The 13675-nt window shown below is 37.4% G+C and overlaps 2 protein-coding genes across 6 annotated transcripts in view; one reads left to right on the top strand and one right to left on the bottom strand.

Annotated features, from left to right (window-relative positions):
• The first annotated feature begins 188 nt into the window (after nt 1-188).
• LOC135598678 (uncharacterized) lies at nt 189-10492 on the top strand. Of its 4 annotated transcripts, none has more exons than XM_065092860.1 (15): nt 189-699; nt 1252-1910; nt 3021-4196; nt 4325-4396; nt 4937-5008; nt 5173-5210; nt 5302-5389; nt 5466-5615; nt 7871-8062; nt 8148-8227; nt 8311-8383; nt 8509-8610; nt 9561-9666; nt 9990-10074; nt 10149-10492. In XM_065092860.1, exons 1-15 carry the CDS (start codon nt 330-332, stop codon nt 10330-10332), a joined length of 3447 nt encoding a protein of 1148 aa, XP_064948932.1. In that variant the 5' UTR covers nt 189-329; the 3' UTR covers nt 10333-10492. The 4 variants fall into 4 exon arrangements, with proteins under 4 accessions (XP_064948932.1, XP_064948931.1, XP_064948934.1 ...); XM_065092859.1 differs by having other exon boundaries at nt 9987-10074; XM_065092861.1 differs by having other exon boundaries at nt 605-743; nt 9987-10074.
• A 190-nt stretch (nt 10493-10682) lies between these two features.
• The window catches only part of LOC103995441 (protein YELLOW LEAF 1, choloroplastic-like), a 3354-nt gene continuing 361 nt past the window's right edge, over nt 10683-13675 (bottom strand). The window contains exons 1-5 of one of the 2 annotated variants that reach the window (XM_065092864.1): nt 13329-13675; nt 12647-12722; nt 11640-11779; nt 11201-11276; nt 10683-11057 (exon numbers count right to left, since the gene is read on the bottom strand). The exon at nt 13329-13675 is cut by the window's right edge and continues 154 nt beyond it. In XM_065092864.1, coding sequence (XP_064948936.1) covers nt 10858-11057; nt 11201-11276; nt 11640-11779; nt 12647-12704 — 474 coding nt within the window. In that variant the 5' untranslated portion in view covers nt 12705-12722; nt 13329-13675 and the 3' untranslated portion in view covers nt 10683-10857. The remainder of the gene's footprint in view (nt 11058-11200; nt 11277-11639; nt 11780-12646; nt 12723-13328) is intronic. The other variant, XM_065092863.1, reaches the window with a different exon arrangement.

Here is a 13675-nt window from a genome sequence, read left to right as displayed (position 1 = left end):
AAGTTAAATGTTCAGTGAGAGTAATCACAAGGGCATATGTATGGTTTCAAAATAATTGACTTCTTTATAAATCTATTCGGACTTCTCTCATATATGGAGCAGTGAGTATCATTTAAGATAAGGTTAGGGGGTAAAGTGAAACTTTCCATATAAAACGCAAGTCGTGCGCGCCCTCTTGTATCAAAGCTACCCACATCGTTTGAATTAGTTTGGTGGAACATTAAGAACCCTAGATTTCCCTCCCAAAGAAATCACGGCCCCACCGCTTTCGACCGGACGCCGAACCCTGTATCCATCCCTAATCTTTGGATCCTTGCGCCTGGGTCTCCATGGATCCCGGCGAGGGGAGGGAGCTCCCGAGCGCCGGCGACGAGGAAACGATCGCGAGGAAGAAGTCCCGCCGGGTGAGCTTTGCCGACATCACCGCTATCCATGTCTTCGACCGCGACGACGACTACGAGACTCCGCCGGACTCGAGGCAGGTCTCCGCCGATGGAGGCGCGGACGTGGAGGCGGTAGGGTTCCACGAGGGTGTCCCTGACAGCGACGGTTCCAAGGGGTCGCTCCGTGGGCGGGAGGATGAAGACGATGACGAGAACGAAGAGGACGATGAGGACGACGGCGAACAGGAGCGGTTCGTGAGGGATATGGATTCTTCTTCGCCTGGAAGCGCCGTCGGTTCCGTGACCTCTTATGATGGTAGTGTTCTCGTTGGTGAACCAAAGAAGTGTTAGATATGTTGGGTTAGCCTTCTTGATCTGATGAGTTCTTGAATTCTATCTTTCCTTTCCCTGCCATGATTAATATTTAGCATTAGTTTCGTTTATGATGCATAATCAATTGTTCTTTAGTCTCAGTTCTGATACATGTTCAATTTCTTTTGCTTTTCTTGGCATTTAGAGATTCATTTTAATGAAGAAGTTGGTTGGTGATGATAACGTCAGAAGGCCTATTTGGATACTTGTTGGTAGATCTCGGTGGTTCATTCTCCTTAACTAAAATTAGAAGAATGTTTATTTCTAATATTTTCAGAATAGCAAATTCTGGAGTAACAACCCCTTTTCAATTTCTTGGTATGCTCTGTTAATGTCTGGTTGGAAATACCATCTCCTTCTGGTACTTTTGATATCCATTGTTATCACGTGAACAAATTCACATAGTTGTACTTACTTTTTCCTGCTTTATTTTATTCATCATGATTGGCAATTTGTTTCCTCAATTGCTAATATTTTATCTATTCACCATCGTCAGATGATAATTTCTTTGGGCCCGTGTCGACAAGTTTTATTGGATCAGGGAGGCTATCTGAGGCAGGAATGTCAGATGATACCAATCATGATGTTACACTGGATTCAACAGCATTTTCGTTGCACTTTCGTAATATTGCCCTGGCGGATGACTGCACTGCTGACTCAATGAGAAGCACGAGGACACCAACCGGAGATGCAACAACTGCTGATGCTGCAAGCATCATTGTCCCAACAGGATCTAAGAATCCATTTCTTGGCAGCAAGCTTTTTGCTGGAAATCTAAGTGGAAGTGTGGGTGGATCAAGTAATATGAGTCTGATTGAAGAAAAATCAAGCAAATATGACTATGGGAAATTATCATCCACTTTGGTAAATCTGCTAGATCAAGTGAACAGAAGCATACAGACCAGATCTCCAAAAAGTGCCAATAAGGTCATAGCATCTGATTCTCATTTAAGTGAGGTATCAGGAGCAAAAGAATCTGGGGAGAATGAAACACGTATACGTAAAGCAGCTGGACTCAATGCAACTGGCGATTGTCCTCTCGACTCACATCTCTTGGAAGGATCTGCTAAGGACACTACCACCGAACAGATTGTTAATAGCAATGCTCCTGAAGAAAATATTCATTTGGATCATTCCATCAGCAAAACGGCCGAGGTGACCTGTGGCTGTGTGTACATCTTCCTTCAATGCATCATATTACAGTTAGAACCTAATCAATCCCTGAGTCTGTATCTTGCTAAAGAGTGTCAAGTGATAAGTGATTTTGAAGTAGTTGTATATATATTTTTATCTTATAACATTATTATTTATCTAGGTTTTGTTTTGATATGTAGTTTTATTATTAATGCATAAAAAGAAACTAAAAGAAAATAACAGATTTTCCTCTATTTTATTTGATTGCTAGGTAGGAAATGGATTGCATTTAGTTCAAGGTTAATATTACCAAGTTAAAACATTTAACCCAATTTACTAATTTTAATTCTCATTTTTTGGGTCCTTGACCGAATTAACTAACTGAATGACTTGGGTTGGCAATGAAGATGATAGAGGGTATGTAACACTCCAGCTTATTCCCATGTTGGAAGTGAGAAAATTATTACCTTATATTATAAGGTTAAAGTGAATCTACTATCATTAACTTTTAAGTATTTTAGGTTAGTGCCTCAAACTCATTAAGTTAATGGATTAGTTATCCCATTGGGCAGGACCGTGACATGGGAACTTTAATCCTCCTTTAGACGGGTTCTTATATGCTAGGTTTCAGGTTGAATTCCTTTGACAGGATTACTTGAACTCCGAATAACTTGATTGTCATTTGGTGGGCTAAACCTCTAGGCATTTATTTAATCATTTTTACCTCTGAGCCAAGTAGTACCTTGATGTCTAAATATATTGGGAGCATAAATTTAGTCATCCTTAACCTTGAACCGATGACTACCTTGATGTCTAAATATATCAGCAGACCTTTTTGGTTTTCTTGGTTCCATTCTTTGTTTACTACTAGCATTATTGCTTAATTGCTTTATGATTGCTATAGTTTGGAAATTATACTGATCTACATCTCATCTTGATATCATGCACCTTTTTAGATTATATTTTCTCTCATAATCTGTATTTGTAAATTGTAACAATTTCACTAGACTCTTCATCAATAAATAACCATTCCAAGATCATTCTATTCATCCAAAATTCAGCACATGGGCTATTTTTGTTGACTTTTTATAGCTGCATTCCTGAGTAAAGACTAGATTACCTCACTTGTAGGGAAGGGTTACCACTTTTGGAAAGGACAGTCATAAAGATGCTAATGAAGTAACACAGTCTGGCATCGATGTTACCTCTCGGAATATTAACTTGCTCGTACCTCTGCATAAAGGATCTAGAAGCAAATCTACCATGCAATCTGATCATGTGCATCGGGCACTGCACAAAAATCAACAAAGCGGAAATAACTACCCTTCAACTGTTTCCTCTCAGTCTACTGCAAGAATTCCAGCATCAGCTATTGCAAGTAGTCGAGAACATAGTCTAGAAGCTGAAGGTGGAATGCGTACTCCCAAAAGTTCTCTTCAGCCCTTTCAGGCTTTATTGCAAGGGTCTGTCTCGTCTTTACGTGCTAAGCGGCAACAACTTTTTCTTAGTCCAGTAAAAGAACAACCTCCTTCCTCCTTGGAGTCAGAACTCACAAGACATGGTGAGAGAATTTCAGCTATTAAGAATCACATTTCAAAATTCAGAACTCTTGAAGCACCGGATCTTGATAATTTCCAATTAGGAGTGTCACGGAAGGGTCATGTGCCCCTGGACCTTGAAGGCATGTTAAAAAAGGAGGCTGATATTTCAGTAGTAAAATGCAGCAGTGACCCTGTTATTAACATGGAAGACAGTCTTCTAAATTCTGTTCAAAAGACCAGAGCTAAGGCACACAATGTTGATGCAAAACATTTAGGGTTTGCAGGCCTAGATGATGCTAGAGAGTCAACACCAAGAAAGGCAGATGATGCTGTGACTCTAAGTGACCTTTCCTTCCATTTGTCTGGGTCAGAAACTAACATGCTGCAAAGTTCATTAATTTCTAATGACCTTGCCAAAAAGGCCTCTGACCCTGATGCCCATGATGTTTCACAAAGAGAGAAAATCAAGTTCAAGGAAAGCTGTCAGCCTCTAAATACTTCCTCTGAGGTGGATCATCTGGATCACTCTTTTGTTCAAGATTCATTGCCAGCTGAAGGTGATTTAGTTGGAAAGAAAAGGAGAATTGAACAGTCTCTTGTCATGGATGAAAGCCACATCAGTAAAATTAGCAGGACAGAAAAGAGTCCTATCTTTTCAAGTGAACCAGTGGCAACTAAACCTATGATACATTTAGCTCATCCTTCAGAAATTATCGATCAATCCCTTGAAACTGGTGGCCAGCGAACAGCAGTGCACTGGTCCGATGTATGTATATATTTCTTTTCTTGAAACTTCCTTCATGTTCTCTTGCTTTTTTACAACATTCTTTTAGGACTTTTTATAACGAAAACCAGAACTATCAATTTTTATTATTTCTTATATTCATCTTGCAGATATTCTCTAAAGTGTCTGATGCCAAAAAATTAGTATTTTCTCCAATTATTCATAAACTTGCTTTGCAAGAGGTAAACTCTTTCCATTCTTTTGCAGTTGCATCAAGTATGCAATATCAGTAGATTAAGCAAATTGCCAATCATTATTTTGCTTATGGAAATTTATGTTTTTCCCCTCAAAATTTTTCATGAAATAATGCATACAACTTATATAAGAGCACATGGTTTCTGAAGGACTTGTTTATGAAATTTAGGCCAGAGATTTGGATTTACTTAATGCTAGTTTAGGGTTTGTCTCAAACTTTTTACCCTGAAGTCATATATTTTAGTTTTGGGTCTGAGGGATTTGAGGGTGTATAGTAGTAAACATATGTGGATAGTTTGGAAGGATTTGAAGTTCATTGTGATGGAGCTTTCTGGTGAATGGAAAGTATGAGAGAGCAAGATCTGTACATAAACTTGTGTTGTATACTGTGTTTGTTGGCTGTTTCTTTCTGGTCATTATTTCTTGGATAGTGTATAGCATTCTAATTGATTTTTGTGTCTTTTTGTTACCAAGAACACCCACGAAGATGATTACAATTTATGCATTTCTTTTATCTTGCTATGAAGCTGGACATCTTGGAGGATATGTTGGGTGAGCTGCAAGTGGCTAGAAAATATCTGAAGATTTCTTCTTCTTTGGTATGCTTGTGAATAATAAGCTCATATATTGATTATTTTTAAATCTATCTGCAAAAAACAGACTTTTGCAATTTTTGACATTTTTGTTCCAATACATCCACAAATAACATTTATAAAGCTAGTTCTTTTGTACCAATGAAAGAACTAATCTGTTGTTATTGCAGAGGAACAATGATCACTTGGATGACTTGCACCGACAGAGGTAATCTTTTAGTTATTTGAAGAGGGTATTTGTCTTGCATCCCCATGTTATATGTCAATTTATAGGCTGATTAATTAATTTGACTTTGCAGAGTTACTGAAGCATGGTTTTTGCAAGATAAGTTTTTATATGAACAAGCCAAAATGCAGATAAAGCGTGCCAAGTTGGATCAACTACGTGTGAGACCTTGTTTATTAATTCGGCCTATTACTGCAGTTAAGTTGATGTAGCTCCTAAATTAGCATTTTGTTGCAGGGTAAAGCTCACTCAATTCAGTCGGGACTTAAGGAATGTAATAGTCTTAAATCAATGTTTTCACAGCTCTGTCTTCAGAATACAAGAGGTGTACAGAATAAGGAGAATCAAGTTCACTCTGTTTCATCTATTACTAGTTGCCGAAATAAGGTGTTTTTGTGCTCTCTAAGCTGCAGTATATTCCTAATATGTTAAACACTAGACATTTGCTTGTCACTGTTAAGATTAATTAGGCTATGCACTGTAAGGAGGCTTTACATTTTGCTTATTTCTGGTAGAGAACTTTTCATTGCTTTTTATATGTATTCATCTGAGGTTATCCATTATTTTCTGTTGATCTTTTTTGGGGCACGGATTCAGGCCTTAAAGGGAGCGATCAACTTATAGTCTTGCATATAACTTTCCATTAAATTTACAAGTGCAAGATGTTCTTAAAAACCTTGTAAGAAGTAACGATATATTGAAATGTGCTATTATTAAATTTCTAATTACATACTACGAAAATTATGTGCATATCAAATCTCTGTTCTCTGTTACATGCTTTTCATTCTCTTTGATGGAGCCTCTGATATGGTGATGGCATGATACTGAAGAAGGTAATGAGATCTCAATTATGTTTTGACTTATGCAAAGCATAAATCTAACTTGCTTTGATGGCATCTCCTTCCACGTTTCAGTGACCTGAGCACTTGTATGATTGTATTAAGTGTTGACAGCTGCAAAACAGAACCAAGAACAAGAACAACTATAACAGCAATAACAACACTTGCAAGCCATGATATCCCGACTATTTGGGGTTGATCACATAGATCTTTTGTTGTCATTGAGCATTATATAAAGCAAAATTTCTAATTAAATCAATAGCATTCAAATATTTTTTTATTGTTTTTAATATAGTCGTTTTAGAATTTTTCTCAATGTTTTCTCCTCGAATCACTAATCTTGACTCATCTTGTCTATTCACATGTATAGGTTGTTGTTATGATATCCTGAGTATTTGGGGTTGATCACATAGATTTTTTGTTGTCATTGAGCATTTTATAAAGCAATTTTTCTAATTAATTCAATAGCATTCAAATATTTTTTTATTGTTTTTAATATAGTCCTTTTATAATTTTTCTCTATGTTTTCTCCTTGAATCACTAATCTTGACTCATCTTGTCTATTAGACAAGTTTGTTGGAAGCTGCTGCAATTGTGGTGGCCATGTAGTCATCTAGGAGAATGTTTGCCCTTGTACCTTAAAAGTGACCACACTATTGCATTAAGTTTTTCATTTTAAATTTTTGTGAATCACCCATAAGCTTATGGACATGTCCAATTCTCCATTACTCCTTTGAAATCAAAATACTGCACGAATATGGTGTTTCCATCAATTTATTGCTTATGTTTATTATGCCTCAATATTTACAATTGGAGAGTTGAATTTTTGTTATTCCACAAACTCCATCACATGCTTTTCCTTTGGTTAGCATGGTTATATGTATGCTATCATCACTTGTTTTGAATTTGCTGCTGGGACTGACCGTATCTGAGCTCCTCATTTTCAAAAGTTCACTCCATTCCCATTTAAGCTGGGTATAAGCTGTAACTTGGGTTGGATGCAACCAACATCTGCTTAGCCCATCCTGATCAATGTGTTGAATTGGGTAAGGGTTTGGAAAATCCAAACTAACCCATATATGGGTTTGTTGAGAACTAATCTGTCCCTGATCTGAATCTGTTCCTAATTAATCCAACCCGATCTAGTAATGCTCATGCACCAGATACTGTTTTCTTCGAGACTACATATGTGCTATATTGATACCAGTTTGTGGTTATAATATTTTAATTTTACTCAAATATCTTATCTGTCTCTTTCGACATTCTGCGAGTTTGGAGCTCCCTTGTAAAGGGCTGTCAAGTTGGTTGTCATTCTGTGTCTTAGTTTGGATGCAGAGTGTATGTTTCGGATCTCTCGGTGAGCTTTGGGAAGTTTTTCTTTAAAAGAAAACTCAATTCCTTTATATTGTTTAACTATTATCCAATCACCCTTATACTTTAAAACAAAATCCTTATTGTCATCTTTGCTGCATAACCTTATATATTGAAAGATTACTTATATATAAGTACATCGACATGCTCAAAAGATGTTCTCAAACTTTTAATAATGCTCTTTTCTTGAAAAATATTATATTCTTGTAGATTGACAAGGATTGTTGAATGATCTGTTTTAACATTGGCAGCTTATTTCTTCATTTATGGTCTGTATATAATGAGTTACCTGTATCGTTTAATTGATGCCATCAAACCTTATTGAAGATACCTTATTGAAGGATAATTAGGCAGAAGGTTTTCTTTGCTTATAGATTTATATTTATTTCACATACAAGATTGTTAAGTTGCTGTTGGATTCTGCTTTTTCAGGAAGCAGATGAAAGGATGGCATCAATGAGACAGGAGCTAAAAATGCTGGAACAGAAGGAGGATCACTTGGTGAAGTCGCTTGGAGTTTGTTGCAAGATAAAAGGAAATATGAACACCGATGGAATTACTAAAGTTGCCAATGAACGTTTAGAAATGCGGAACCGTATTAATATCATTCATCAACAGTCACGAGTATGACTTGATTAGTCGTCTGATTTGAATTATATAAGCTATAACCGATTATGTAATGACAAAGGCGTCCTTTTTATGGTTGTAGCTTTGGGAATTAAGCAACACAGTGAAAAGGGATAATAAACATGATATTGTGCTTAATTATTGCAATTTCCTCTTTCAAAGGTATATAAGTTCCACTTATTAATTCTTTCTTATGTAAAGAACTTACTACCATATTTTCTTGTAACCTAAGTTTGATGTAACAGGTTTACTATTGATTCCTGTCAAGTCTCAAGTATACTTGTCAATAACTCATTGCATGCAGAAAACATTGGGAAGGTAATGAATATCTTCTTTGTGGTGCAAACTTTTTCTTTTGTTGTTGATCTTTGATTTATATTTTATTGTATAGTTGCAATGATATTATGAAACTAACCTCCTAGCGTCATGTTGATATTCTGCAGACTTTTCACAACATGAATGCACATGTGGTTTTTGAATTTGTTTTTGGTGACAAGGGTGATAGCAGAGTCATCAGTTCTAAATGCTTTCAACAAAAGACACTGGTAAGTTGGTTTTACTAATTGAGTTATTATAACGTATTACTTCTCATAGAAATTTTTAACTAAATGGTGATTAAAGTCTCATCTTAGATCAGCATGCTTTAAAGGGTGTGCTTTTGTCCCTTGTGGAATTTTCTTCTGCTTTTGCTTTTGAAATTCAGTAAGTTGTGCACTAAATAGCTTCAGTAAGAATATTATAATATTAAGAAAAGGTGAAACTTTAACTGCTATACATGATGAAGTATAGTTACACAATGGATTTGTGTCTTTATCTATTGGATTCATGTCTTGCATGCTTGCATATTTTCATCTTTGTGGTGTCTCCTAAGCATTTTATTTGCTATACCTGATTTAGCAGAAATAGAAGAAAGTCAGCTTACATAAGTACTTGTTATCAAACGAGTTCTACACAAAAACCCTTTTCATGCTGTTAATTCTTGGGGAAACTATGATCCAGGTTCCTGTTTGGATAGTTTTGTTGTAAAAAAAAATTGACATTTATTTCCAGCTTTGAGGGTTTGGTTTCTTTACATTTTGCCCCTAATTTTGGTCGGAATCTTAACACTTTTGGATCGATGTGCATCGGCATACTGTTGTAGACCAAAAACGAGGTGTTTGCTAAATAGTATATTTTTTTTACAAGGTAGTTTGGGATGTATTTTGGGGAATTATTAGTGATTACCCTGCATGGTTTTGTGTGTAAAATTGAAGGTGCTGAAGTTACACAATTTTTTTGTGAGGTGCATTCCATCTAGCCAGAGTAGGCGGCAAGAATCAACTCTATCTTGATCTTTTGCCCTTTCTTTGTTTTTAGTTTTTATAATGTTTCCTTTCATGTTCAAACTGTTCTTTTGGATGGAGAGCGTTGCAATAGTGCGCTGCTGACACATTACTTTGCTTGGTTAAGGTTCTTTAGCAAACACATTCTCATATTTTGCTTGCTGATCATGCAGGAAACCAGTTTGCTTATGGGGATCCTACTTGATGTGCTTGAGGAAGTACAAGTTGCAAGGATGGAAAATCTGAATCTAACATTCTCAACCTTCAGCCATACACCCCGTAAGACATCCCTGCTTGTTTTATCCCTTTTGATTCATTCATCCATTACTTGTGAATTTCTGTAATATATTGTTTCCTACACTTTGATTCGTTAGGGGTTTGCACTCTCTTTATTTGTTTATTTGATTGAATTAAGTACAAACATCAGGCATATAATTAGGTTCTCATTGTGGAGTTTTCAATCATTTTGAACTACTTGATAACAAATCATCAAGCAGGCCATTGTTTTTCTTTGAAATGCTATTTTCAGATGCCATTTTAGTTAGAACTTCAGGCGCATATTCCTGATTTTGAAATCAATCCCTTTGCGTATCTTTCAGCAGGCCAACTTGAGTTGCAGCTCTGTTTTATGAATTTCAAAAACGGCCAGAAAGTGACATTGAGCATGGATATGTCTGAACTTAAGTGGTAAGCTCAGAGTGCTTCGACATGAACCCCACTTTATTTGCTTGCTAACAACTTTCTCTCTTCTTCGGAGACAGTGCAACCTATCCATCGGAGCCTTCTGAACTCAAGTACAAGATATGCGAGGCACAGACAACACTATCTCCATCACTCTCAGCTAGACTAATGGCTACGCTACGTAGCCATCAAGGCAAACGTTTGGTGATCTTAAGTCTGTGCCGTGCAATTTCCCTGTTGTTTCAGGACTCACTAGCAAGCTGAGAGGCATTACATATTTGAGGAGAGTTATTTGCTGCTGCTTGTATATATTTGCTGCTGTTAGGATCTCAGTTTGATGGCTTCCAAGTGGTTCTTTCGTAAAGAGTACATGTCAAAGTAACTAATCTTTTGGGCACTCAGTCAGATTTACATATTTGAGGCAGATGTCGTGAACATGTTTTATTTGTTAACCTCAGCACCAAACTCACTCGAGGCCACAGAAGAACTGCACAAATTTAAAGTAGAACATTAAATAAAATTTGGGAAGAATGATGCACCTGATTAATGACGATACAATCCCAACACTCCATCGTGTGCCAGCAGAATAAAAAACCACATCAATTCAGCATCAGTTAGTTCATAACAGATTAAGCTCAAATTGGATTAGAACTTCTATTCATGTTCATTCATATAGAGCTGGTTTAATGATCGTGCTCGACATTAACAGCTCGAGTGATGATGAATCTTTCACCGTGACAATCTTCATCCTCAACGTGTTGGATATCAATAGACCAAACTGGGAGAGAATCAATATCTTCGTTTGTTATTCTGATAGGGACCCTCGCTTTCTTGATCCTTCATAAGACCTAAAAAGGCAAGCAAGCCAAAGAAGAAGAAACCACCCGACCAGTGCCCCCCTCCTCCACCACCTCCACCGCCACCACCATCATCATCCCGAGGTGGAAATCCTGTCCCTCCATCGTCAAGCTCTGGTGATTTCTCCTTCCCTGAAAATAAGATGACAATTACTTCTTGTTAAATATTGGAATTTGGAAGTATAAAAGAGGGAGGAGTTATTTCATCCGGTCATCGTTCAACAATTTTAGCCTCGGGAAGAGCAATCAGTATCATCCACATATATGTTCCTCACCTTGGATGGGAGCAATTGTTATCGTAGATGATTGGCGTGTGACTGTCTGGGTTTGCTCCGCTGCACATCTTGCGCTCTGCAGGAGAATGCAATAGATAAGCCAAGTAAGATACAATGCAATAGGCGGTGAAACCAATCAGAAAACAACCAAGAATTACAAACAGAAATGAATTATAAGAATGAGAAGAACAAATATGATGCCAATACAGCAATATCATCAAGGCTAGCTTTCATGTGGCTCACTGATAATATCAGCAAGCCTACCCACTTTCAACACAAGTAAAATTCATCCAAGATCACAAAATAGTCCGAGAACAGATTCATTTTAGTCAACTTTATTATTATTTTTTATTTTTATAATTTTCAGATGAAAACTCTTGGAAATGAATCTTTGGAATCCTCCAGAGTAATAATTTCATGACGGTTATAAGTAACACACCAAGGCTGCAGCACATATCAGTGCGCCAGAACGTAGTCGCCGAGCTCCCAATTTAGTTTGCGCATGTTGAAATGGCTGATATTTAGTGCAGGGCAATGAGAGATCAGAGTATGGAAGCTGGACCCTTCGACCTGGTGTCCCTGCATCATATGATAAGATAGTTTGCTCATAGCAGCTGAGAAAATCTTATGCACAAGGCAAATGAAAAAACAGAAAACAAGAGCAAAGATAATGATACACATAAAAGATCTCCATTCCTTTTACGTAAGGATGAGTCCTCAATAAATTATAAAGCCTGATGACATCATTATCCTAGTTCATTGCACTAACTCTGCTGAAGTGATCTTGTCCAGATGTGTCCCTTTGGAATCACAGAGTCAATTAGAATGCTGTAATGTCCTACGCACCACATTATGCACACATTTTATAGGAATGTGTAAACTGCATACAGTGGAGAAACATTAGAAAGCAATTTGGTGCAATAACTTCCTAACGTATAAAAAGCCCAATAGTATAAGTTATTTACTCCATGTAAACCTATTTTCTCCCAACTTGTACAATTTTTAACCTGGTTGTATGGATGCAATCCCTTATATTCCCTCTTCCTCTTTCCTCTCTTGGCAGGAGCTGGATCAGATGCAAGGTTAGGTAGAGCAGTAATGGCAATGACAAGTGCAGTGGTAGCATCTGCCCAGTACAACAAGCCTGTTTCTAATTGGCTTGCCAGATTAGCATTCTATATATTTCAAAGTCCTCAGCACAGATTTAGAGTATCTTGTTCTTGCACTATCTGCTTCATACTTCTTTTACTTGCACCAACAGATTCTCTATGCACCATCTCATCTTCAGAAATTCACGTAACGTTTTAGATCTCAGTGATCATCATGGGTCACATAAGTATCTAGCACCATTAATTTGTGTCTTCAGCACCACTGATTTAGGTTGCAAATCAACTAAAAACTTTCAGCACAAGAATCATGATATATTTATATTAAGTGAAGATGTACCTTGAAGGCTCTTCGTTGAGGTGGCGAGAGCAGGCACAGTCGCACTTGTTAGAGACATCCTTCTTATGATTCAAATCTGCAAGTTAGTAGTACACATGGATAACAATCAGCAAACAATAAAAGCAAATACACCATGGAAACACAGAATCTGAGAGAAAAAACAGAAATCCTTAGATTTCAGGCAGAGTTCTAGTGCTGAAAGTTTCTCTAAACAAATCACCAAACAACCTGATGCTGAAGATCCTCTAAACAAATCACCAGACATACTATTCTCTCTCTCTCTTTCTTTGTGAGAAGAAGATATAATCACAGGTCAACTAGAACTTCAAATTAATGAGCACCAAGAATTGATCTTCCACTAAATTAAATGTGCAAAAAAACACCCTTACTGCTGCATTCTGGGTAGTAATGCCCAATTGTGTGTAGAATTTCTCTAAACTTCTTGCAAGAAAAATATGGAAAAAACAAACAAAGGAGAGGCAGCAGCACAAAAAATAGGGCATAAAGTATTACACCATAAAAACCTTTATCTTTATACAAAAACTAAGGATCCCAACTAAAAGAATCACTAGAAACATACAAATAAATGAAAACAAAGATTTGAATCATCTCCATCGAGCAAGATAAAAATGGAACTCGGACGAAACAACCCCAACGTAGCACCAACCAAGAAATCCTTTACCTGAACGACACGCAAAGATGAGAGTAGACCAACCCTCGACCCTCGACCCTCGACCGATAACAAACCAGATGGTTCTAATCGATATCAAGTAGCATCATCAGAAAGAGGGGTCCGATCATGAGACGAGACAGAGGAACAGAAGCAAGAACTGGAAGAGGCGAACAAGGAGAAGAACTCGGGGATGCCAACTAAAAGAATCACAAGAAGCACACAAATCTTCACCATCGAGCAGGAAGAAAACCAACAACCAAGCGTGACTCCGATGTAACAACCCCCCACGAAGCTAACAAAAGAACAAACTCCGGCGACCCGAGAAAACCTTTTACTCCACCGACACGCAACGATGA

Source organism: Musa acuminata, chromosome BXJ2-1 (assembly GCF_036884655.1).
Source record: "Musa acuminata AAA Group cultivar baxijiao chromosome BXJ2-1, Cavendish_Baxijiao_AAA, whole genome shotgun sequence".
Taxonomy (NCBI): Eukaryota; Viridiplantae; Streptophyta; class Magnoliopsida; order Zingiberales; family Musaceae; genus Musa; species Musa acuminata.
This window is presented reverse-complemented; position numbering and strand designations above follow the sequence as displayed.